Source organism: Artemia franciscana, chromosome 19 (assembly GCF_032884065.1).
Source record: "Artemia franciscana chromosome 19, ASM3288406v1, whole genome shotgun sequence".
NCBI classification, from domain to species: domain Eukaryota; kingdom Metazoa; phylum Arthropoda; class Branchiopoda; order Anostraca; family Artemiidae; genus Artemia; species Artemia franciscana.
In genome coordinates, this window is record NC_088881.1 from 1,724,173 (window position 1) to 1,750,695 (window position 26,523).

Genomic DNA, 26,523 nt, shown 5'->3' on the forward strand with positions numbered 1-26,523 from the left:
GCTCTTGAATTTTTTTGAAAGACTTCTTTTCATTTTTTCTTTAATTAATTGAGTCTAATTACGGAATAATTGCACTTCCTGGCTATAGGGCCTTGAGACGGAGATCAGCACCGCCGGTTCGGACCTTAAGGGTCTAGTGCCGCATCCTTTACCTTTTTTTCTTTTTAATGACAGAATTAGTAGCGGCAGGCGCATAGCCTCTCTTGCGCCTGGGCCGTAATTTTGATCAGCGCCCCCTCCCTGTATCCGACAAAATATCCGTCACCATACTTCTTTAAAAAGTAAAATTTCTACCCCCATAAACTTAATATCACGGTGAATTAAAGTTCAGAAAAAAACATTTTCTACGACCCAGTGTTAATGCCACGTTTATAGTGAAAGAAACCCCTACACTAGTAGAATACTATTAACAAAATTATACGAAACTTATAAAAAATTTTATTAGTTAAAGTAGACACAACACATAACGTAATTACGGTTAGAATTACCGAGATCAAAGGTGCATTTCAGGGTGGAAAGTACTTATCGTTTTTTACTGTTTAAAAAGTAGAGTTGAGAGTTTAAGTAGAGTAGAGTTGAGAGTTGACTGTTTAAAACATTAGCGTAAAGAGCGAGGCGTTGAGGAGAGAACAGCCCCTTTCATATATGGAGTAATTTCTGTTCGTTTTGATCTTAATGTCGCTCCTTACTTTCAGCTAAAAAAAAACTTTTTTTTATTTAATAAATATAAGAGCCGTAAAGTCGTAAATCTACAGCAAGTTGCAATTTTATTATTTCAAAAATTTGATAAATACAAAAAAACAAGAAAATAAGAGATAGAAAAAGTCAACATGAAAACAGGACGAGACATAGTGGAATTCCACACATTCGTTTAAAATTTGGATTTTGCATTTGACCCATTATCACATGGATGGGACAATATAGTAAGTGCTATTTTAGGGGGGAAATCATAAACATGGGATGCGTGACAGCAATAATTCAAAAGGCGTTAAGGGATTTCACAACCTCCCCCCTCCCCCATTTCAGCACTGTATCAACTGATCCGATACTAGTCTGATGCCTGGTGTAATGTATTCAAAATAGTTGTCAGGATTTACCAGGTCCAAGAAAAAAAGTTTTGAGTCAAATTTACTCAAAGTGCCTCCCCGTTTTGAGGCACTTAATGGTTGAGTAGTTATATAAAATTTTTCAATCTAAAAACGGTCATATTCATCAGGGGTGTAATTTGCTATGGGGTGGGGTAACAGCTTCCCCCTCCAGACCTCAGCCCCCCTCCCCTCCATCAGGCCTAAATTTTGTTTCTGCAAAAAATCTTGTTAAAACTAAGATAAGTCTACATAATTCAAGCATCCAAAGGAACTGGTCAGTTTCTTTAGTATACGTTTGCCCCTATGGTTCTATATGGTTTAATTTTCATTTTTCACTATGCATTAAAAGGGAGGCTCAGCAAAGCAATTTACGTTCAATCACACTTCCATCATCTTAGTCTATATCATCCTGCTGACAGTCCCCTAGAGAACAGCTTAGCAAATGGTATTTGGCTATTTCTTCAAATGTGTGGAAGTGTCATATACGACATTAAAGCATAACAGTGATGATATAGATATATGCGTTATTCAAAATAGTTACCAGGATTTACCATATCATAAAAAAGGGCTTCATAATTTAAATTCTACACTTAAGGGGTGAGCGGACGTAACGTTTTCAAGCTACATATCACGATATTTATTCAATGTAGGCGCGTTTTACCGAACTGGGATTCGAAGCTTTCGAACTAGGATTTTTCTTATTAGACCAGTGCTCATTTTGAGTATATTTTTACTGTGAGGTTATCTCAGTAAATTGGAATATTTCCAATATTTCTAAGTTGGAATATTATACAAGGTTTGCTAAGTCAGTTAGTTCAGAGATTCAATTTCAGGAAATTTTATATTATGTGCTATTGACGGCTCAGCTAAACGAAGTTGCTTCTTTGAGCAATTATATGTTCCAAATTTAAAATAACTACTAAGAACACAATGCCTAACACTGTGAAAATCCAGCTTATCATTCCGATACACTCCGATTTCGATATCACACCGATACACTCCTGAAGCACTGAAAGAAAACCCCACTCCTGTCCAACCCTTTGAATCGATGAATTTGATAATTTCGATTCATAACAGGATTTAAAAAGGATTTTCTGATTTATGAAACTATTCGTAAAACCGACATAATTTTTTTTCAATCTTATACTCCCTATAATACGCAACCCATGCAGCTTAACGCCTTTTGAATCACCACTCCCAAGTGGATATATACATTTCTATTTTAAATTATTTACATTAGTAATAAAATACGAAAACAAAGTACACACATAAGGAATGCCACATGATCGGACAGGTACACAGTGGGGATGGGAACTACGGGTTCAGACCCACCAGTGATTTCATAAAGCCCCCTCCCCCTATTCTTCCATAATTTCCATGTATTTTAACCACTTTTTAGCCTTTTAAAGAATTCAGTAATGCACTTAGAGATATATACTATATTCCTATATATATATATATATATATATATATGCATATATATATATATATATATATATATATATATATATATATATATATATATATATATATATATATATACATACTTTTTGTTTGCGGCTTAAATAAACATTTAGCAATCTATTTTTAATGGTGCTCAAAAAATGAATTCAAAAACACAAAAATGGAAATTTATTACGAAAAGACTGGAATGACGGGACTTCAAAGACTTGAATTCATATTCAATTCAGCACTAAACTGAATTCATTTCTACTCCAAAGGAGCAAACTTGGCTTTTAGGGGTGTATTTATGAAAGTATCTATCCAAGAAACATAACAGCTACAGTGATTCGAAGCACTACGCAGAGATTGACCTATCTAATATATTATTTACCATCCTATTTTTGTCTCACAAAGAACCTTCGCTTTTTGTCTTTCAAAATTTTCACTCTTTCTAATATATATATAATGTGATAGAGCACATTTTGAATTGCTGCAGTCAATCTGTGTTATTGACAGAACTTTCTAACAACAGTATTACAAAACACTCGTTAATACAAAAAGAAAGCTCGTCTGTCCAGGTAATTCACTTTCAAAAAACGGGTGCGCCCCAACAACTGAAAAGTAGTACCACCCCTTTCTTTTTATGTCATCTGAATACAGCGTTCAATCACAACTTCTGTTTCAGATTGTCTTCCCAGAATGGGCGATTCACTCTTGGCAGGACTTGTACGAAGAGTTAGATCATTGTCATCATCATCGTCATCACTTTTTACCATTTCTTCAGGTTGTATTTGCTTTGGCTTGAATATGAAGAACGTATAGTGACCAAGTCCCGCTCCAAAAAGTACAGATAAAGCTAGATAAGCGTTATAAGACATAACGATCAACATCATCATGTATCCCATCAGGATTTGGATTCCATGCAATATTGTCTGGACGGTGTGTACATACCAACTGAAAAATGAAAATACAACTTAAAGCTTTTCATTATAATTTTCCTCTTATTCAGAAGTTTCAAGGCGAAAAACTGAAAATCTACAAAATTCCTTCTCAAAGAGTCTCATTGCGAATTAAGAATGGAGAATTTGGTTACGTCAGTGTTTGTTCAGACAAAAAATTACTTTTCAAGGATTTCAACAACCAGAAACGCACAAGCACGAAAATTCATTGTTCTGAAAAGCAGTCAATATATAAAGAGTTGTAGTCTGCATAACATTCTCTGATTAAAAAAAAAAAAAAAATTTTTAAGTTATAATGTATTGACTCTTAAAGCAATAATAGCAGAATAGAGATGTGATATACATACTAGTGCCAGTGATTTAAGCAAGAACACTCTGTACAACGTACTAGTACTCTCCCAAGATATCTTAAGTAATGACGTGGCCAGTGCCAAAATTTTATTTATGTGTTTCTCAAAGTGACGTGGCTTCATAAGCCCAAGTTTTAAAAGAGGATCGCACGTATACGAGCCGTTGATTCGCTCAAGCGTCAACTAAACAACAACAACAACAAGCAGTCAATATATCAAACTGAAAATCAATAAATTAAATTTATACTTTTTTCTTAAATCTTAAGAGACGATAACATATCTAGGATAATTTTTAGTCATGATAAAGCTCAAGACACAGAGAAAGAGATAACTAATTTTAAAAATCTTGTGACTCCGCATTCCTTCCAAGCCAATAACCATTCACTAACCTGAAACAGTTTTTAATTGACAAAAAACTGACATTGAACCCCCATCTGGATGAGCTGATTGGCAGTCTCAAAACAACGACAAAACTTCATTAATGCTCTCTGCCTTGGAAGAAGAGGAGCGCCCATAGCTTTTGCTTCAAATATTGTTAAGTCAGTGGTGATATGCAAGATGGACTATGATGCATTTCTATATGGAGCTGCTAAGAAATATCTCCTAAAGAAACTTGACAATATCCTTCATGGAATTTTGTGAAGAGCCCTTGGCTGCTTAAAATCAACACCCACTGTAGCAATGTACTGTGGCCTGGGGATCCAGTCACTTCAATCCAGAAGAAGAAATCATCGTCCGAAGAAGATAAAACTCAAAATCCTATTATCTACGAAGAAATCATTAGTCACCAGGTTTTTGATGCCCGTTTTAAGCCAAATGAAAATTCATGGAGAATGGCAAACTGGCTGTCAATTTGGATGATGACTCTTCTAGGGCCTTTAGAGGAATTGGTGAGTTAATTATTCCTAAGATCAGTGTCACAAAAACTAAGGACTACCCCAAGTACTGATGAAACTTATCTTCTTGTGAAAGATGGCAGAATATCAGCACTAGACCAAAGTTTACACATATGACCCATAGATGGAAAAAAACATGCAGTTGTTCAGTTGGTATACCTTCCCAGAGCCCACCTCTTTCCTACCGTTTACCCCATAACCTGGCAATTATTTCTGCTGAGCTTATGGCAATCAAGTTTGCTTTTCAAGCCATATCAAGTCAAACAGACTTCAGATATCAGAACTATATTGTATGCGCTGATTCACTGTCAGCTGTGATTATATTTCACACAAGCAACACAAAGCAAGAAATAGTGCCATCCAGATCAAAAACATGGTTACACAATTATTAAGAAAATGATATATCAGTTTTATTTATATGGGTTTCCGCTCACTATAGGACAGCAGGAAATGAACAAGCAAACTTGGTTGCAAAACAGGTCTCAAAATTAGATCTTTACCCCTATTACTGGTCCTGAATTCGTGTCTTCAATCAGTTCAAAAATTTTGGAGGAAGAAGAGGCTTGGCTCCATTCTTCTCATACCCCACTCCTGGATCTCTATGATCACAAACCCCCCTATTTACAACCTCTCAAGATGTTGCTATTTCATTTGAATCTTTCTTTACGATACCCATCATTCCGTTCAGGGACGACCCTGTTTTCATTTGACCCTAGATGGTTGATCGACAAGAACGATCTTTGGCAATCTGTCATACTTCATTCGTGGAACGTCTCGCAGCCATCTCAACCCTTCTGTCATTATAGCCTTAGAAAACGGGAATGAACCACAATTTTTGCACAGCTTACTGTTAGAGATACGGTAGACAGGTAGACAGGTACCCTGAAAAATCCGCAGACTTTTTTCTGGAAATCATCTAGAAGTTCTTCCTCCGTCTTTCGAATTTTGCTTCAATGAATTCGTGTCTTCAATCAGTTCAAAAATTTTGGCGGAAGAAGAGAGTTGGCTCCATTCTTCTCATACCCCACTCTTACTCCCGCCGTTTGAAAGTCGAATAGTTGCAGACATCAAGCCATGACTAATAGTAGAAAAGACAAGACAGATAGTTCATTTAAGTGAGAGACAAATCTGGCATTAATCCCCCTTATTAGGATTGTATGAAAATCGTGTCAGTTCATTTGTTAATAGATATGTCTATCAATTATCCGCCCATGCGTCATTCCTAGGACAGAAGATCTCTATGATCATAAGCAACCTTCAAAAGAAATGTACCTCCTATATCCTTTCAACAGACCAATCGTGTCTTCAATGTGGCCATGCAAAAACAAAATCCAACTTTTTCCGATGAAAAATTGCCCCAATGCGCAACTGTGATACAGGTGGAGTGTAGACGTATTCCACCTCATCTTTAACTGTGGAAGATATGACAAGGAAAGAGAAACATTAAGGCATTGTAGTGATAAGTCATTCAAAGCATTCACAATGCCCGCTATCCTGGGGTCATCACACCACAAGACCGGACGATATGGAAGCCTCTCAGCCACCACTATTCGATATGATAGCCTATAGGCTACCAGTCTTTGATCTCCAAAGCCATACTAGTGGTACTGGTGGTGTCGCTAGCCAATAATAGCGTGATCGAGTGATTACAAGGGTTCTACAACTTCTTCCCGCATTGATATTGCAACCAGTATAGGTGTGATAAGTTTACTCCCTTTTAGAGTGGTTAAGTGGCCAAACTATTGGGTCCAAGGTGCTACAGCCTGTGTCACCACTGGTATCTCTCCATTTATCCTTTTGGAGGGTAAACGGACCCTCCTGTCGGTATATTAATGACGATACTTCTCGGAAACTCTTTTCCTATCCTGCCCCGGTTCAGGGAAAAATAATCTCACGCAGTTAGAGAAAATTGCTCACTTTATTCTCCAATATCTACTCTAACAAAAAATGAACTCTACACATAGACTCTAACGCAGACTCTGGAGTCTAGAAACGAATTCTCAAAAAGGAAGCAAGTAAAAAATCACTGTTTTCATACAAGCAAAACATGGGCCGGGGTCGACCCTAGAATGATCTTGGCCATTCCAATAAATGGGGATTTCAAATCAACAGACTTTTGAATAACATTATCTTTTCAATGACCAAGTCCAGACGAACAGAAATAGATTCTTAATGAAAGTTTTACTTATTGTGACACAGAAGACTCAGCAACGAGAATTTAGCTTTTGCTTTGAAATTATGTCTGGACTCGGTCATTGAAAAGATAATGTTATTCAAAAGTCCGTTGATTTGAAATCCCCGTTTATCGGAATGGCCAAGATCATTCTAGGGTCGACCCCGACCCATGTTTTGCTTGTATGAAAACAGTGATTATTTAGTTGCTTCCTTTTTGATAAGTAAATGTAATCAAAAAGGAAACGGGTCATTATCTGAAAAGAAAAAAGGGCAGAGCCCTAACAATCACGTTGGGCTAAAAGACTAAGCACAAGCTTATATGTTTATATTTTTATATCTGTAATTATTTAACATGTCATAAAGTATAAACGTGCTTATTATAAATGTATAACATATGTATTATAATTACATTACGACAAAGCATAAAAGCAGTATAAAGCACAGAAAATGACACGTCGAGTATAAATGTAGTTTATTTTAATTTTGATACGTTAGTAACTCCAGTGATGATGATGACCAACTGTGTCATCGAAATATTTAGAGCCTTTGTTTTATTTTTTTATTCCACTGTCTAATAAAAGGACCTGTCCCTATTTAGAACTCTTATTACTTTATTTAGCAAGATAAGTGATACATATACGAACTCAGTGAATATTGTCTGAAGTGAAACTCAAGCTAGTTAGTGATTAAATAAGGCACAGATAGATCAAGTGATACAAATGCATACGACCTATTGGTCAAACGAATCAAACCCCAAACAGCTACAATAGGTTATTGCTTCAATACCAAGATGAATAAGCCAATAGAAAATGTTCTAATTTGGCTATGTTAGCACTAGTCGCCTTTTTCACATTATTACCTAGAAATGAGCGATACGTTTTCTACTATTTTTATGGTATTTTCTAGTATATTACCGTTTACTGAACCCAACATATTTGGGTTTTAATTGATTTTTCTTTTCATTATCTTAAATGGTCTTTTATATATTTCAATCACTACTAAAAAAAATTTGTTACTGCCGAAGATTGTCCTTTTCGGCCAACCATCTAGGGCTAAACGGAAAGCAGGTCGTCCGCGGTCGGGGCGAGAGGATATCATAAAGAAGGATTTAAAAGAAATGAGAACTTCCTGAGAGGGTGTAAAGAAAGAGACTTTGAATAGATGGAGGAGTAGCATGCGTACCTGTGTTGGCCTCAAGCGGCATGGTGATGCGGTGGGTTGTTCCTATTAGTAGCAGTAGTTAGTTTTAGGGCACACACTCACCTAGAGCCTTTTGGACTTCCAATAAAATTTTGAGATTACAAGGGTCGTGAATAAATTTCCATTATTTTGCACGTTATTTTATTTTTTGTCTTTTTAAGCCCCACCCCACCCTGGAAATCCACTCCTTTGCGAAATAAATGTCTAAGTATATGCTCACAGGGTTTATAGAGCCAAACTATTATTAAATAAACACAAATTTAATCTAATGGAATTAGAGAAAAGGTAGATACCCCAGGCAATACTTAAGCGACATATTTTCTTTTGTTTATTTCCCCTTAGCTCATTATTGTTGCACATCTAGTTCTTTTGCTACTTTATGGTCTTTTTTTCTGAAACAATAAGCTTGCAACTCGTATTTTGTTACTATCTCGGTTTGGCATTATTCTCCGAATTTTAAATATATATAATTTTCCTTTTTCGAATTATTCTTCGTTTTACCTTGTATTCTTGTTCTTATCCATTTAATTCATTAAAAAAAAACATGTTTGTCGAAGTATTTCTTTTTCGGTTCTTGCATTATTATTATCGAAAAAACTAGATCAATCACACAACTCTCTATGCATACTTAATCAAGTCCATCTATGCCTGTAACATCAATGGGGCTCGTATCTTATGTTATGCTGTTTACATCAGCGTGGGTACTGATGGTGAAAATCATATGAATTTGTAAGAATTTTATCATTCAAATGGTATAGACAGTCAAGCAAGGGAGGAAGGGTTATTATCTGTATTCGAAAAGGTCAAATCTTAATACAATATTTTTACCTGTTAACCTTTTCATAAATATACTTAAACAAATCTTAATAGAGAATTTAGAAAAAAACCTTTCATTGCAGAATCTACATATTTCTCCATTTGTAACTTGAAGTCCAGTTATGTCTGCTTCAGAAAGAGTTTTGAAAACCAGAGCAGCTCTCCATGCTCTCAGAGCTTCGAATAAGAAAGAAAATGAAAAAACGCCAACACATAAACCAGAAAAACCTAAAAAAAAAGCAACATAAATATTTTTAGACACCACAGATTTTACTCAGAAGACCTTTACTTAGAGTTATTACAGAAAAAGATCATTAAAGCTAATTTAAGGTCTCAAATACATTTCCATATCTTTGATTTATTAATATTTAAGTTTATTAATACGAATAAAACTTATTGTTGCTAAAGGGAGGGATATATTAACAGGATAAGCTTGTTTTGGTTTTACTTGGTTGTTTTACATTTGCTGTTTTTTTTTCTTTCATAGGCATGTATTTTTGGGGGGGGGGGGTGATACCTAACGCGGGGATGCCATGGATATTCTGTGGTAGCCACAACACTGTGCTGGGTAGAGAATTTAGAGTGGCGAAATCCTATATAGGCCAGTGTATTCTCCTGATGAGCCCTTATGTTGGGTGTTGCCTCTGAATTATTTGTCTATATTATTTTTTCTATTGTTTGGTAAATGACGACTTATACCTATTGACGACATGACTGCCTGTCCATGGATTATTCTTTATGGTTGATTGTGTATGGCTATGCTGTTTGACCTATGTGATTGTATGGGTGAGTAGGGTTAAGGCCTCATTCAAGTGCTGGTCTATATTAATCACTAATTTAGGAAAACAGTCTTCCTTTTCTCCTTCTGTCTCTCTTTTTTTTTTTTTTTTGTGTTTGTGCTGTTGCATTGGTGATTTCTCTTTTCATGATACATAAATATATATATATATATATATATATATATATATATATATATATATATATATATATATATATATATATATATATATATATATATACATATATTCTATATATATAAAAATAAGTTGTCTGTGTGTGGATCTGTGGATGGATCAGGTGACGTCATGTTTGTTCGCATATGACGTCTGAATTATTTCACACTAATACAAAAGAAGAAAAAAACTAAAAAAGGTAAAAACTACAAAAAAAACTAAAAAGAAAAAAAAACTAAAAAAGCTAAAAAACTAAAAAAAACTAAAAAAAGGTAAAAATCTAATAACTAAAAAAAAACTGAAAAAAATAAAAAGAGGCAAAAACTACAAATAAAATAAAAACTAATAAAAAAACTTAAAAAGCTAAAAAACTAAAAAAACTAAAAAAAAACTAAAAAAAGGTAAAAAACTAAAAAAACTAAAAACTAAAAAAGAAAAAAAACTAAAAAAAAGGAAAAAACTGAAAAATAAAAGAGAAAAAGAAAACTAAAAAAATATGAATAAATATATATAAAAATAAGTTGTTTGTGGGTTATGTCTGTCTGTCTGTCTGTCGAGTGACGTCGTGTTTGTCCGCATATGACGTCTGAATTATTTCACACTAATACAAAAGAAGAAAAAAAACTAAAAAAGGTAAAAACTACAAAAAAACTAAAAAGAAAAAAAACTAAAAAAGCTAAAAAACTAAAAAAAACTAAAAAAAGGTAAAAAACTAAAAACTAAAAAAAACTGAAAAAACTAAAAAAAGGCAAAAACTAAAAAAAAACTAAAAACTAATAAAAAAACTAAAAAAGCTAAAAAACTAAAAAAAACTAAAAAAACTAAAAAAAGGTAAAAAACAAAAAAAAAACTAAAAACTAAAAAAGAAAAAACTAAAAAAAGGAAAAAACTGAAAAATAAGAGAAAAAGAAAACTAAAAATATATTAATAAATATAAAAAATATAAATATAATATAAATTAGCAATCAACAAAGCACCGAGACACAAATGACGACCGGGACACAGGGAGTATAAATGACGACCAGGACATAAGTAAAAAAAAAAAACTAAAAAAACTAAAAAAATGGTAAAAACTACAAAAAAACTAAAAACTAATAAAAAAACTAAAAAATCTAAAAATCTAAATAAACTAAAAAAGAAAAAAAAGAAAAAAGGAAAAAAATAAAGGAGAAAAACAAAACTAAAAAACGAATGTATATACAGACCGGGACACCGGGATACAAATGACGACCGGGACACAGGGAATATAAATGACGACCGGGACACAGGGACATAACTACAAAGGGGACGCCGGGGTGCACAGGGGGATATATAAATGACGATGGCGACTCAGGGAATGGTCGATTAGCAATCACCATCAACAAAGCTCAAGGGCAATCATTAGAATCATGAGGTATAGATCTGAATACGGATTGTTTTCCCATGGACCATTATATGTTGCATGTTCAAGAGTCGGTAAACCTGACAATCTATTTATATGCACAGACAATGGGACAGCAAAGAATGTTGTATATTCGCAAGTTTTACGTAGTTAAAAACATATATATATATATATATATATATATATATATATATATATATATATATATATATATATATATATATATATATATATATATATATATATATATATATATATATATATATATATATCTATATTCACAGGTGGGACATAGGGACACAACTACAATGGCGCGTAACTAATATGGCGCGTAACGACTTACGCGCGCGGGGGGGCTTGGGGGGGGGGCGCGAAGCGCCCCCACCAACTAGGTGTTGGGGTGGCGCGAAGCGCCACCCCAACAGCTAGTATATATATATATATATATAACACATGAAAACAAAATCGTTCAACTAAATCTTCTAGCATACACAAGAACCTGCAAAGGCAAATTGTCTTAGAAGCATGCCATTAATAGAATATATATATATATATATATATATATATATATATATATATATATATATATATATATATATATATATATATATATACTAGCCAACACCGCATATAAATAGATTGTCAGGTATTGTCAGGTTTACCAACATATAATTGTCCATGGGAAAAACAATCCGTATTCAGATCTATACCTCATGATTCTAATGATTGCCCTTGAGCTTTGTTGATGGTGATTGCTAATCGAACATTCTCTGTGTCCTCGTCGTCATTTATATATCCCCCTGTGCTCCCCGGCGTCCCCGTTGTAGTTGTGTCCCGGCTATTTGTATTCCCTGTGTCCCGGTGTCCCAGTCTGTAATTTCTCTTTGAGTGTCCCGGTCGTCATTTATATTCCCTGTGTCCCGGTCGTCATTTGCGTCCCGGTCTGTATATACATTCGTTTTTGAATTGGTACATGATGAAAAAAATTTTTGTTTTTTTTCCTTTTTCTTTTTTTTTTTTTTTTTTTTACCTTTTTTTAGCTTTTTTATTTTTTTTCTTTTTAGTTTTTTTGTAGTTTTTACCTTTTTTTATTTTTTTTTATTTTTTTTTTATTTTTTTTAATTTTTTTTAATTTTTTTTAATTTTTTTTTTTTTTTTTTTTTTTTTTTTTTTTTTTTTTGTTATTTTTTTTTATTATTTTTTTTATTTATTTTTTTATTTATTTTTGTTTTTGTTTTTAGTTTTTTTTCTTTTTTAGTATTGAAGTAAATTTTTTGTTTTTACTTTTTTTCTTTTTAGTTTTTTTTTTTGGTTTTTACCTTTTTTTAGCTTTTTCTTTTTTCTTTTTAGTTTTTTGTAGTTTCTTACCTTTTTTATTTGTTTTTTAGTTTTCTTTTTCTCCTTTATTTTTCAGTCTTTTTCCTTTTTTTCTTTTTTAGTTTTTAGTTTTTTAGTTTTTTACCTTTTTTTTTTTAGTCTTTATTTTTTTCCCTTTTTTTAGCTTTTTTAGTTTTTTTCTTTTTAGTTTTTTTTTGTAGTTTCTACCTTGTTTTATTTTTTTTCTTCTTTTGTATTAATGGTTCGAAGCTGGAACCTCTCGAACCTAGAACCTGGAACATAACGCGTTATTAAGTTATAAGGTCAATGGCTACAAAGCATATTTCTTTCTGATTATTAAAAGACTTTACGAAAAAGAAGTTTTTTTTATAGAAAGGTAACGGCCATATTAAACTTAAGATCAGAAGAAATTAAAACCTACTACAACTCAAACTCAAAACAACCAGAAATTACTATTAAAGAACAGATGAAACCCAAAACCTACAGAAACTAAATTAACAGTCATAGCAAAAAAAATACAACAGGTACTAATATAAATGAATAAATAAATCTCAAAACGAGTAAAACTTAAGTTGAATACGCAAATTAAGCTTAAAACGAACAAAAATATTTTGCTACTGAGGCATAAATAACAAACAAACAATAGTTACTAATATAAATGAGTAAATAAATCATAAAATGAATGAAAATTCAATTGAACATGCAAATTTAGCTTGGAACGAACAAAAATTTTGGTAAGAACTAATAAATTAGAATGAATATTTGAATCTATAATAATATTTATTGCTGAAAAATCACCAGCTCAAGATTTTGCTGCACCCAGGTCGGATTTGAAGCTTTGACGCCTCTAAGCTCAAGTGTTTTTGCTGCTCTGTAAGATTTTCGGGGAAATCCCCAAGCTTCGGGAATAGTGAAAGTCGAAGCGCCTAGTGGACCTATAGGTAAATCCTAGTCTGGTTTCACTGCAATTTTCACCAAGTTTCATTACAATCTCTCCACTAGAAGCGCTTTCCAAGATTTCCGGTTTTCCCCTCCAACACCCCCCCCCCAATGTAACCGGATCCGGTCGGTATTTAAAATGAGAACTCTGAGACACGAGGTCCTCCTAAATATAAAATTTCATTAAGATCCGATGACCCATTCGTAAGTTTAAAAGACCTCATTTTTTCTGGTTTTTCCGAATTAACCGTCCTCCCCCCCATACGGTCGAGTCGGGGAAGCGACTATTTCTACTTTATTCAGGTCGGGTCCCTAATAAGCCTGTCAACTTTCAGCGACTGCTATATTGATCACGTATCTAGTTTCGGATCTTCTTCATATAAAAATTGGGGTGGTCCGAGATTCGAACCTGAGACCACTCGCATCCTATGCGAGAATCATACCCCAATACCACAAGCCATACTTATTTGCCATAAGGCAAATAAAATTCTTCTCAACTGTCTTGTTCGCTCGCAACCCCCCCCCCAATGGTCGAATCGGGAAAGAGACTTTCTAATTTAATCTCGTCTGGTCCCTGATACGCCTGCCAACTTTCATCGTCCTAGCTTATCTGGAAGTGCCCAAACTAGCAAAAGCGGGATCAACAGACAGACAGATAGACAAACAGACAGAAATTACAATCGCTATATGCCACTTGGTAAATACCAAGTGCAATAACAAGAGCCAAGAGCTCATATAGCACTTGTGACGAGGTCGGAACCTAAAATTAGACTCGGTACTAGAGTTGTCAATTTCATCGCCCTAGCACGTCGAGAAGCACCGAACTCGCCAAAGCACTAGAACTCCCTCCAACTCCAACAAAAGAATCGGATCCGGTCCACTTATGTCAATCAAGTAACTCCAACTTGTACTTATTCTCGAACTTACCAAAGTACTAGAATTCCCCCAACTCCCCCAAAGAGAGTGAATCCGGTCCGGTTATGTCAATCACGTATCTAGAACTTGTGCTTCATATGCCCATCAAGTTTCATCCCGATCTCTCCACTCTAAGAGTTTTCCAAGATTTCCGTTTCCCCCCTCCATCCCCTATGTCCCCGGATCTAATCCAAATCGAAAATGAAGCAATTGAGACGTGAGATATTTCTATATATCAAGTTTCATTAAGATCCGATAACCCATTCGTGAGATAAACCTACCTCCAATTTACCGATTTCCCCTCCCTCCAACACCCCTCCAGATGGTCGAATCGGGGAAGCGACTGTTATCAAGTCAATTTGTGCAGGTCCCTGACACGACTACCAATTTGCATCATCTTAGTACGTCCAGAAGCACCGAACTCGCCAAAGCGCTGGAAATCTCCCCCCTGACTCCCCCAAAGAGAGCGGATCCTGTCCAGTTATGTCAATTACGTAAATAGAACTTGTGCTTATTCTTCCCACCAAATTTGATCCCGATCTCTCCACTCTAAGCGTTTTCCAAGATTTCCGCCCCCCCCCCCCCCGACTCCCCCAATGCCACCGGATCCCGTCAGGATTTAAAATAAGAGCTCTGAGTTACGAGTTCCTTCTAAATATCAAATTTCATTAAGATCTGATTACCCGTTTGTAAGTTAAAAACACCTCGTTTTTTCTAATTTTCTGAATTACAGCCCCCCAAGCTCCCCCAAAAAGAGCAGATCTATTCCGGTTGTATCAATCACGTATCTAGGACTTGTGCTTATTCTTCTCACCAAGCTTCATCCCAATATCTCCACTTTAAGCGTTCTCCAAGATTTCCAGTTTTCCCCTCCAACTCCCCAAATCTCACTGGATCCAGTCAGAATTTAGAATAAGAGCTCTGAGACACAAGATCCTTCTAAATATTAAATTTCATTAAGATCTGACCAACCGTTCTTAAGTTAAAAATACCTCATTTTTTCTAAATTTTCCAAACTAACTGTCCCTCCACTCCCCCCAAGATGGCCAAATTGGGAAACGACTATTTTTAATTTAATCTGGTCTGGTCCGTGATACACCTGCCAACTTTCATCGTCTTAGTTTATCTGGAGTTAGTGCCCAAACTAACAAAACTGGGACAACCAGACAGAAAGAAATTGCAATCGCTATATGTCACTTGGTAAATACCAAGTGCCATAAAAAAGGTAAACTAATTTTGAAGAACTTTGCAGCCACTTGAGTAAGAGAATGATAATTCTAAGTAAGAGAATTTGTTATTTAAGTAAGAGAATGATACTTTTACAGTTAGGGAAATGGGCAGTAGCCAGACTCTTGTTTATAGTGAAGACACGAATCATTAGAAGTATATAGCCCCTACTCCATGAAGACGACCGTAGTCTAATAGCCAAGTTTTAATCCAATTCTAAATTGCCTTTGAATTCTGTTCTCCCAATTACTATAATTAAGAAAATTAAACTAATTTTGAAAAACTTTGTAGCCACTTAAGAAAAAGAATGGTAATTCTAAGTACAAGAATTGGTTATTTAAGTAAGAGAATGATACTTTTACTGTTAGGGAAACGGGTAGTAGTCATGCTCTTGTTTGTAGTGAAGACACCATTCATTATAAGTGCACACGCCCAATTCTTTCAGAAAGAATTAGGGAAAAAATTTCGCGAAGTTTTGTTTAATTAAATTTTTTTTTCATTTTTTTTTTATTGCAAAAAGCTTCAAGTTTTTAAAAAACTCCTTATTTTAAAATGAGATTTTTTTTCAACATTAAACTTTCATCAAGCATCAAAACCAATATTAAAGTACCAAAGTATCAACAAGCAACTTGCACAACTCAGTTATGGTCAGAACCCAAGGAAAATTTTGCACCTCATTTGCATAATTTACATCACATTCCACCCTTGCATAGATGATTAACGCTACATTGACAAAGGCAATGCAGAGGCAATCTAACTGCCTCTGCAACTAGTTCAGGCATCCAAAACGTGAAATTAGCGGCATTTCAATGTTTTCCCTGATAATTGTTTGTGCCTTTGAGTGATTAAACAAAAAAAAGCAAGTTTTTTTCAACTGAAAGTAAGGATCAACAATAAAACTTAAACGAACAGAAATTATTACGATTTGGGGAGGATACCCCCTCCAAAATACCTCGGTCTTCACGCTAACGTTATTTAGAATGCTCAAAAAGCTTTCTAATTCTAGTTTAACGAACCTTGTGTTTCATTTTTTGTTGGTAAGGGATTGGGATACAAAATCATACTTTATCAGAAAAAGCAAAGTATTTAAGAGAGGGTATCCCCCACATCCCACCACAGAAAATTCGCCTCCCGAAAAATGTCTGTTTGCTTCCCAGTAACAAATGCTATGTTTGAGCAATAGGCAAAAGGCTTTTCTTTTTTGAATTGAATGAAAAAAACAACAAGTTTTTGAACGGAAAGTAAGGAACAACATTAAAACTTAAAACAAACAGACATTATTCCATATGTGAAATGTGCTGTTTCCTCCTCAACGCCTCAATCTTTATAGTAAAGTTTGACTCTTTGTCACACCTTTACTTTTTTTTTAAATAAAAAAATTAGCATAAAGAGCGAGGGGTTGAGGAGGGGACAACCCTTTCATGTACGGAAAGTGGAAGTGAGCCACAACGTAGTAAGTATATTTCTGTTCGTTTTAAGTGTTACTGTTGCTCCTTACTTTAGTTAAAAAAAAAACTTATTTTTTGTATTTAATTCCTGAGCGTTTTTCAAATAATGCAGATTCGAATTTGGCTCACCATGCATGAAAAATTCAACCAAATTTGCAAATTAATTTTGGAAGATTTATTCCTTATATGAAGGATTGCCTCCTCCTCATTGCCTTACTGTTTACACAAAGGCTGTTAGCCCTTTAAGAAAAGCTCGGTATTCTAATTAAATTGCCTGTTTTTCAGTAGGTGCTCTCAAAAGATTGGGACAAACAGTCAAACTGTAGCATAAAGAGCAAGGAATTAAGGAGGGGGACACTTTTCCTATATAGAAGGGGCAGCCCTCCCACACACAGAAATCTCCTTTGGTGAAAGTTCATCCAATATAAAGTAAACCTTCCCCTGTCAAATTCCCTCCAGAAAGTTTGATCCTTGCTGAGAATCTCCTCAGCTGTAAAATTGCTTGCAGGTGATTCAGCCTGAAAAATTCTGCTTAGCATTTTTTCATTTGAATAAGACTTTAATCTACAATCGTTTTCTTGATCCCTCCACAAATGTCCCCTCCATGGAAGTTTATTTCCCAGAAATCAAAACATGCGGAAAATATCCCCCAGATAATTCTGCTGGAACATCTCCACATTACAAATTGGCGATTGGCAAATTGGCAGTAATAGTTCCAGGCCAGCACTGATGATTTCAATAATTTAGTATTTTTATTAAAACATTTATTCAATGCTACTACTACTACTACTAACTATTCATCACAGCACCAAACTGCCTGAAGCCATTGACAAATTTGGGCTATATATTCGTGCATAAGAAGGGATGGGGTATATTCCTCTGGTGGTATTTTCCGCGGGCGGGGGATGCCTACAACCGTGAGGAAGATACCCCCTCCATAATACCTCACTCTTCACACTTATGTTATTTAGAATTTTCAAAAAGCTTCTTATTCTAGTTTAATGAACCTTGTGTTTCACTCGTTTTTGTAAAGAATTGGGATAAGAAGTTGTTCTTAAAATATCTTTATTATTCAATACAGTAATACTTTTATGAAATTAAATAGCTAATCAAATTTTAAGAGAAAAAAACAAGTTTTTTGACTAAAAGTAAGGACCTGTATTAAAGCTTTAAATAAATAAAATCCTTATGCATATGAGTGGGCTTCCCCCTCCTAAGCCCCCTTTCTTTGCATTAAATTTTGACTTTTTTCACAATTCTTTAAGAAAGGCCTCACAAATATCAGGACCACTAAATTAGAATAAAAGCTTTGTCAAAGCAGTAGAGACTATAGTTTAAACAGCAAGGGATTTAGAGGGTGCAGTCCCACTCATATATGGACTAAGTTTTTGTATTTTTCAATGTTTTTCTGTACTTTCAGTTGAAAAAACTTATTTTTCTAAATTTTCATTTCTGATTGTTGATCAGATCATGCTGGAAAATCTGGTTCCCTCAAGGTTGTTTCAGGCATCATTCCCTCTCACCACTCTATACCCACCAACACTCTTTCATAACTAATGATTGGGCTTAGGATATTGTATTAATTAAAACTGTGAGAATACTCTTTCTGAATATTATGACCAGTGAAATAAAAAGATTTTTGACCCAGAGTTTTTTCTTTTTTGGTGCTTTTAAGTCCCTTTAGTCAAGGTTACATGCCCTTTAAGTCCAAGCCAATTAGACATCAAAAGTTTGTGCATTTCCATTATTTTCTCAAAAACTGCTTGTGCTTTGATTTTTTTTGGTCCTGGGTATATTCTGCACAAGTTTTAAACCAACTAAAATCCTCAAAATCGTTTTAAGTGCCTGATCACCTCAAAAATATTCTGAGTCTGGTAATTTTGTTGTTTCTAAAACAACAGATGAAAACAACATAACTTCAGCCTTTTTCACTTCAAAACTTTTGTACTTTTATTTATTTTTTTCTTATGCAACAATTTTTTGTGAAACTGCCCTATACTAGCTAAGGTTTGCAAAACTTATTCATCCATATTATGACCATTACCCTGGCAATTGCACAAGCCCCTCTCCCAATATGGCCAGATATACCAAAATGTACTAGTTTCTAGACAATAAGAAAACCTGCTTTGAACTTAAATAAAGGTAAGTTAAGTAGCAGTCTACTCTTATTCAAAAAAGCATACCATTTTAACATTCATGCATCAGTGAATTTGAACATCTACAACTTTTACATTAGAACTGATATTACATAATTTTTATTGCCAAAAGTAGATATCACCAGTACACCAGAGTTTCAGACTCATAAAACTTACACTTGATTGTTTATTTACTAATAGACAGCATTTGACCATAGTCCTGTTTTGTAAAAGCAGATGTGTTAAATTCTGAAATTGAGGTAAAGGTACTTGTGTATTATTCAGAACACACTCAATATGAAGTTAGGTTCTTTTGTGAAACAAACTACAATGCAAATATCCGGTTTCATAGCCACAAAGACAGAACTCAATTTAGTTTGCTATACATAGTGATAGAAGATAGTGTCTGAACATGGATTTTGAAATGAAGAGTTGGGATTTGCCAAAGACTGAAAAAGAGCCAATTACATTTTTCCAGGATAAGGGGTTGTTGCCCACAACAAAACAGTGTGTCATTGGACATAGCATGACTTTATACTCTTGGAAGGAACATTTTTGGAAGTGTAACAATAGGTCATGTTTGAAAAAAGTCAATTTGTGTGTAAATATGTGGTTTGCCGACAGTAAAATACTATTTATTACTGCAGTTTGTTTCATTTATTGCTGGGTTTATGAATTGACAAATGTGGCCTGGTGTGAACAAGAGCTAGGCATTTCAAAGAAGACAGTTATAAATTGGAATAACTAACTCTACGAAGTGTGTATGTTTTCTATGCAACAAAAAACTGTAGGAAAATCAGAGGAATCAGTTCTACAGTGGAACTCAAAGTGGCGTAATAAACAGCACTGAGGTACATCCTGCCATCATTTATAATTATACATAGTAGAGTACATGTGACAGGCGACAGTAAAGGCAGAAGGGAGACCCCTTTTTAATGCAATTCTTAACAACATTTCTGTGTTCTTGGTACATAATTCTAAGTTGTAATTTTACAATTTTCCTAATAAAGTATTATATTTTCATCATATTTTGTTTTATTTTATTACCTTTATCAAAAGTTTAAGCTATATATTTGCACGTTTGGGGGGTGGGGTGCATTATATCATATACCTAATTAACCAAACCAAACCACGTCTATATATAAAATATTTAATTAAAATGTACCTGCATTGTAGTTTGTTTCAGGAAAGAACCTAACTTCACTTACTGAGTGTGTTCTGAATAATACACAAGTACCTAGGTAAACAAAACTATTTTTTTAGTTCCTCTGTAAATGAGAAAAACAGCCAAAAGGGTTTCTTAGCTATGTAGAATGTTGATAATATATTGCCTAGTAGACAGTTGTGTGGTCAGCAAATGGCCATTTACCTTAGCCTCGGCATATATACAATGTTTTTAAAGACAAGACTATAGCATAATAATAGAATTCCTACTTTATAATATGTAAACAAAAACAATAAGATTCTCCTTTGAAAGACTTTTTGTTATCTTGGAGAAATATTGGGTTAGGCAAATGAAATTTTTACTACTACTACTATTAATAATAATAATAACTCACTGCAGCACCAAGCCACCTGAGGCCAACACAGCTACGCACGTTCCTCTACCAACCTAATCTACTTAAGGCCTCCCTCTTTACACCCTCCCAGGAAACTTTGAAACTTTTAGGAGTAAACTTATATAGTAAATTAGTGGAAGTACAGAGGTAGGGCTTATCTCTAATATCTTTCCATTTCAAGAGCTTAGAAAATTGCTGAGAAGATAGGTCTACCTTTCTTAGCTTTGGAAAGAAAGTGTTTATCTTTCATTTTGGTTTTATTCTGCTATTCTTTGACCATAGCTTAAGAATTTTATACTAAATTAGGATATATATTCAAAATCCAATTTAAAGTACTTAAATGAACCCTAGATTCCATTGTCATATACCCAATTCCATTGAAATTATTTAGACAGAGTTGTTCCACAAGTAAAGAATTCAACAAGTCAATTTTAACAAAGAACACATGATACATCACAAGACAATAAATGAGAGGAAAATATTTTTTAGGACCATATATGGCACCATCAGGGGAGAGGGTGCATTGCAATTAGTAATTACAATTACATTCAAAAGGAGTGTCTAACTTGTTGATATGTAGGTAATAGAATCATCCCTTAATTTACCTAAAACACCCTACTTGTGCCATCTGTGCATTTATGAAGGTCTTGTTTTTACAAAATAGAGTTTGTCTAATTTCATCAAAGATTAATGCTCTCTAGATGAGGAAGAGGTAAACAACTCAAAAGATTTTCTCAGGACATAGTTTGGTAAAATTCTATTTTGAGCTTCTTGCTACATTAGAAAGTGCAAATATATAGCTTAAACTTTTGATAAAGCTAATGAAATAAAACAAAATATGATGAAAATACAATACTTTATTAGGAAAATTGTGAAATTACACAGAAATGTTGTTAAGAATTGTGTTAAAAAGAGGTCTCCCTTCTGCCTTTACAGTCACCTGTCACATGTACTCTACTATGTATAATTATAAATGATGGCAGGATGTACCTCAGTGCTTATGCCACTTAGATGCCACTTATTATGCCACTTAGAGTTCCACTGTAGAACTGATTCCTCTGATTTTCCCACAGTTTTTCTGTTGCATAGAAAACATCCCTGCTCTTTACACTAAAGTTTTTTACTGTTTTAAAAAGTGAAGTTGACAGAAAGAGTCAAACTTTAGCATAAAAAGCAGGCCGTTGAGGAGGAAAAATTCCTTTCATATACAGAATAATTTCTGTATAAGCATCTCAGACATAAGATCTTTCTATATATCAAGTTTCATTAAGATCTGACCACCCATTTGCAAGATAAAAGTACCTTGATTATCATATCTTCCAAGATTTCTGGTTAATGTCCAACTCCCCTTAATGTCACTGGATCTGGTCAGGATTTAAAATAAGAGCTCTGAAGCACAAGTTCCTTCTAAATATCAAACTTCATTAAGATCTGGTCACCTATTTGTAAGTTACAAATAGCCTACCTCTTTTTTCTCATTTTTTTAATTAACTTTTTTAATTAATTTTTTGAGAATAACTTCCTGGGATATGCTTTAGCCTGTAGACACATCCCTGAAAGCTTCAATTCCCTAGCCTAACAACTTTCCAAGATAGCAAGAAGTCAATTGACTAGAATTTTACCAAGTTTTGAATTACAAAATTCAGCACTATTTTTGTTGATGAAATTTGAAAAACTTTAAATGCTCTATATTTGAGTTGTTGAATAAATGAGGTTTGAATTATTATGATTAAGCGTTTTTGGAATAAACTACTCTTGGACAACTTATTTATAAACTAGTGATATATTTTCTTAACCACTTCTAAATAACATAACTAGCATTGATAAGTTCTTTATCTGGTTACACAAATAAAATACCTTTGGGGCCCCTTTAAGGGTTCTCATGCAATTAGCCCCAAAAGCGATTCTTGAATTACGAAAGAGCATGAGAAAAGGCATCAATGAATTTTTCACTTTCATCTTAGCTAAATCATGACCCACTAGCCTACCTTAATTTGTGTTTCAAGCTTAGCAAATCTTCAAGTTAACAAAACATCACTAAATAATCCTAACTTCAGAATATCTAAGAATAATTACCAGTTACTGTTGTCACACTGAAATCATAAAACAAAAAGTTATTAATTTGGAAACCAAACCAAAACCCGGAGTGATCCATGCTTTGATATTTTAAATATTTTGCCAGAAAAGGCTGCTGTAAGCAGTGTTTCCACTTTCTTTTTTGAAAAATACCGAATCAGAGACGAAAAATCCATAAAAATCCCTTTCTGGTTAAACAATAATCCTTTGAAAAATCCCTCTCATGCTAATCACGACAGCTAGCTACTGGTTTCCTGGTCCACGAAGTCCATCTGTGTGCTTCTGTCTGAGCACCCGATTGTTTTAAATAAAAATCTCTCCGAACGAACTGAAAAGCACTGGAAGATGCAAACGCTAAAATTTTTTTAACAAAAAAAACTTCAAAACTAAATCCCAAAATTTGCATTCTCCTATCTTGAGCATGGATACTAACGAATGCAGAATTCAACCTCTCGTTCAAGAGTCAAAGAACAGAACATTATTTTTGTTTGTTAAACCAACAATACAAAATTTTTTGCCACATTCGCCCGAAAGGTGAAAGCACAGGATGAAAATAGACAAACGATCGAACATGACCTTCAAATGTGCATGCTCTTACACATCGCAGTCAAAGTAAATATCATGTTTATATTTTGTTTTTATTAATCAAATATATCACAAATTAGGTAATGGTTTCAGTTTGATTCAGGACAATTAAAAACGCTCTAATTAAAGACACTAGCACTGGGACCTGGCTGGGATACGAGTTCAGCTGCCTCTTTTGAGGTAGCGCTTGCGCTACCTCAGTGTGGTGAAATATAGATTTGATGCTGACTGTATTGACTATTGTGGGGGGCTAGAGTTGTGACATATGGTGATTGTCTTGCCTGATTAAATCCTGGTGTCTGCTGTATAACTTGACCCTGGTACTGTATAGCTTGAGACATAGGTACAACTTGTGGAATAAATGTTGTGTGCATGGGGGCCTGCCCCTGCTCATTATTTGGACCTACTGCATTTGGCCCCATCATCACTCCAGGAGAGCGATGTGGATCCCAATTTACCTGCATCCCAGGTAAAACACACCACTATACCCAAAAAATTAACAAAAATATCAAACCCTCAATTCAAAAATAATATATCTTACTTTTACTTTCCTTTTGTTTCTTCTTATTCAATTAGCCAATTCCAATTGCCGCTGTTGAATTTTGAAACAGTTGCCAATCAATTTTGAAAAAGTTGGCGCGTAGCTCACTATATCGCTCATACTGACGAAAAACAAAATCCTTACAGGGAAAGATAAAAAATTCTGGAAGCTGCACCAAACACCAACAAAAATCCTTGAATACACCAACAAAACTGAAAATCCTGAATATCTCTATTTTAGTAGGGAAAATCCCTTAATATCTCAATTATCCCTGAAAAATCCCGTATGCCTTTTTAGAGAAAGTAATCCCGCGGAAGGCCTAGAAATCCCTCAGAAAGGGATAAATCCCTCAAAGTGGAAACACTGGCTGTAAGGTGCGATGCTTTTAAAAATATACTGCCAGGAAAAATTACTGCGTAAATAAGCCGATTTACATACAGCTTATGTACAGCAAACTTACCTGCTATTTCAGGAGATGAAGATGAAAATCTAATTGAGCACTGTGAGATACAAAAAATTTAATGGGAAAATTAGCCCTGTCTTTGTTTTGACTACTACTACTGCTACTACTAACAACTCACCGAAGCACTGAGCCGCCAGAGGCCCACACAACTACATACACTCTAACTCCATCCAATCTATTCAAAGCCTAAATCTTTACCAGGACTACTTTTACCTCTTACTACCTCAAAGCCTACCAGGAAGTTCCTATTTCCTTAAAATCTTTCCTTATGACATTCTCCCACCCCTGACGAGGACAACCTACTTACCGTTTAGCCCTTGACGGTTGGCCACTAAGGCAATCTTCGGCAATTCATCATTCCTCAACCGCAGAACGTAGGCAGATCTTTAGATTTCTTTCATTATAACCCTAGAATACGGGACTGAACCATATTTTTCGTACAGCCTACTGCTTGAAATACGGTCAGTCAAACCTCTAGTAAAGTCTTTCTCTAGAAAACCTCTAGTAAATCCTTACCCGCTATTTGGAGCGCCCATACTTCCCAGAAATATTTGACTACTGTCATCGCTGTACCTTCCACTATTCTAATCTTGGTTTGCAGACTTATCTTCCTGTTCTTCCAAACTTTTTTTTTACTGTGACTTTTATTGACAAAAAACCACTTCAATAGCACTTAATTTGCCTTTTGAGGATTTAAAAGCTGGGGCGTAATTTGCAATGAGACAGGGGGAAACAACTGCCCCCTTCAGACCTAAGTTTTCCCCCTCCAGACCTTAATTTGTCCCCCAGCTAAAATTTTGTTTCTGCAAATAATCTTGTCTAACTAAAATAAGCCTGTATCTTTTCCTTTATGGTAATATCTGGATAATTTTCCAGTCTTCACAGTCATTTTCACTTGATTTGGGAAAATTGGTGCCAAATTTGCCCACCCCTCCCAGGATTTCAATGAAATTAAACCACTGTTTAAAAGCACTTATAGAGACTGAAGCTGAAATAAAATGTAAAAAAGCATGCGCAAATTTGTCTAAAAAATAGACCCCCGACGTGGCACCGGTTTTCTTTTCTGAGGTAAATAGCTGATTTTTAGGGAGAAAAGCGGCACACCGAAGGCTAAAGCCAAATTTTCTTATTAAAAAGGATATTTAAATCTGTTTAAAATACCTCGAGTGACATTTCGTTCAAATCTGAATAAAAAAACAAGTCTTTTATAGCCCTTTAGAACTCTAAAGGAACATGCTAAATAAAAACACACATAAATTTGAGGAAACCCCGGCACGATCAACAACGTTCATAAATCTATAGGAACACTAGTTTTTTTTCAGAATTTTAATATAATGATAATAATAATAATAATATTTATTACCCACAAACATACAAAAGTATAAACAGTGGAGTAAAGAGAAAAAAATTAATAAACAAAGCAAAAACAAAAGTACACCTAACTCAACAGCGGCAAGCACAACAAAGCTAACATAACAAAGAAAAACAGTATAATAAAATGGACTAACAGATCAGTAGAACAGACAAAGTAAAGCTGCATTGATAACTAGAAATATTTACTAACACAGTATAGACCGCCGCTCATCTTTCGCATTCATCAAATTCATCATTTATTAATAACCCACAAAGATAACCCTAATGGAGAAAAGAAAAAAGCAAACGAAATTAACAAAACGACCAAGAAACTAAATACTTATCCTAAATAATGCATAAACAACAAGAGAAAATATAACTAAACTAGAAAGATAACTTATAAGGAGAAGAAGATTATAGCCCCATGGCCCCGTACAGGGAATTATTCTTGCAGAGAGATCGGACATAGCGAGAAAGCCGATTTTGGACGGCCAAGTATGGATCAACAATAAACAAGTAAACAATACACAATAAAAAGCAATAAACTTGCTATTTAAAAACTGTTTGCTTCCCTTCTTGTTTGTGTTTTGTGATACTTGTCTTTGTACTCAATAAAACCTAGTAATCCCAATATTATACCTATCAACCAAATGTTTGTCAAAGTAGTGAAGTATCTTTTGTTC

General features: G+C 34.5%; 1 protein-coding gene across 1 annotated transcript; it reads right to left on the bottom strand.

The window, feature by feature from the left end:
* Window positions 1–750: 750 nt before the first annotated feature.
* LOC136039153 (high affinity copper uptake protein 1-like) lies at window positions 751–23,005 on the bottom strand. The gene is made up of 3 exons (XM_065722648.1): window positions 22,899–23,005; window positions 8,999–9,155; window positions 751–3,485 (listed from the first exon to the last, which is right to left on the bottom strand). The coding sequence occupies exons 1-3, from the start codon at window positions 22,975–22,977 to the stop codon at window positions 3,173–3,175; spliced, it is 549 nt and encodes a 182-aa protein (XP_065578720.1). The 5' UTR covers window positions 22,978–23,005; the 3' UTR covers window positions 751–3,172.
* Window positions 23,006–26,523: the final 3,518 nt, after the last annotated feature.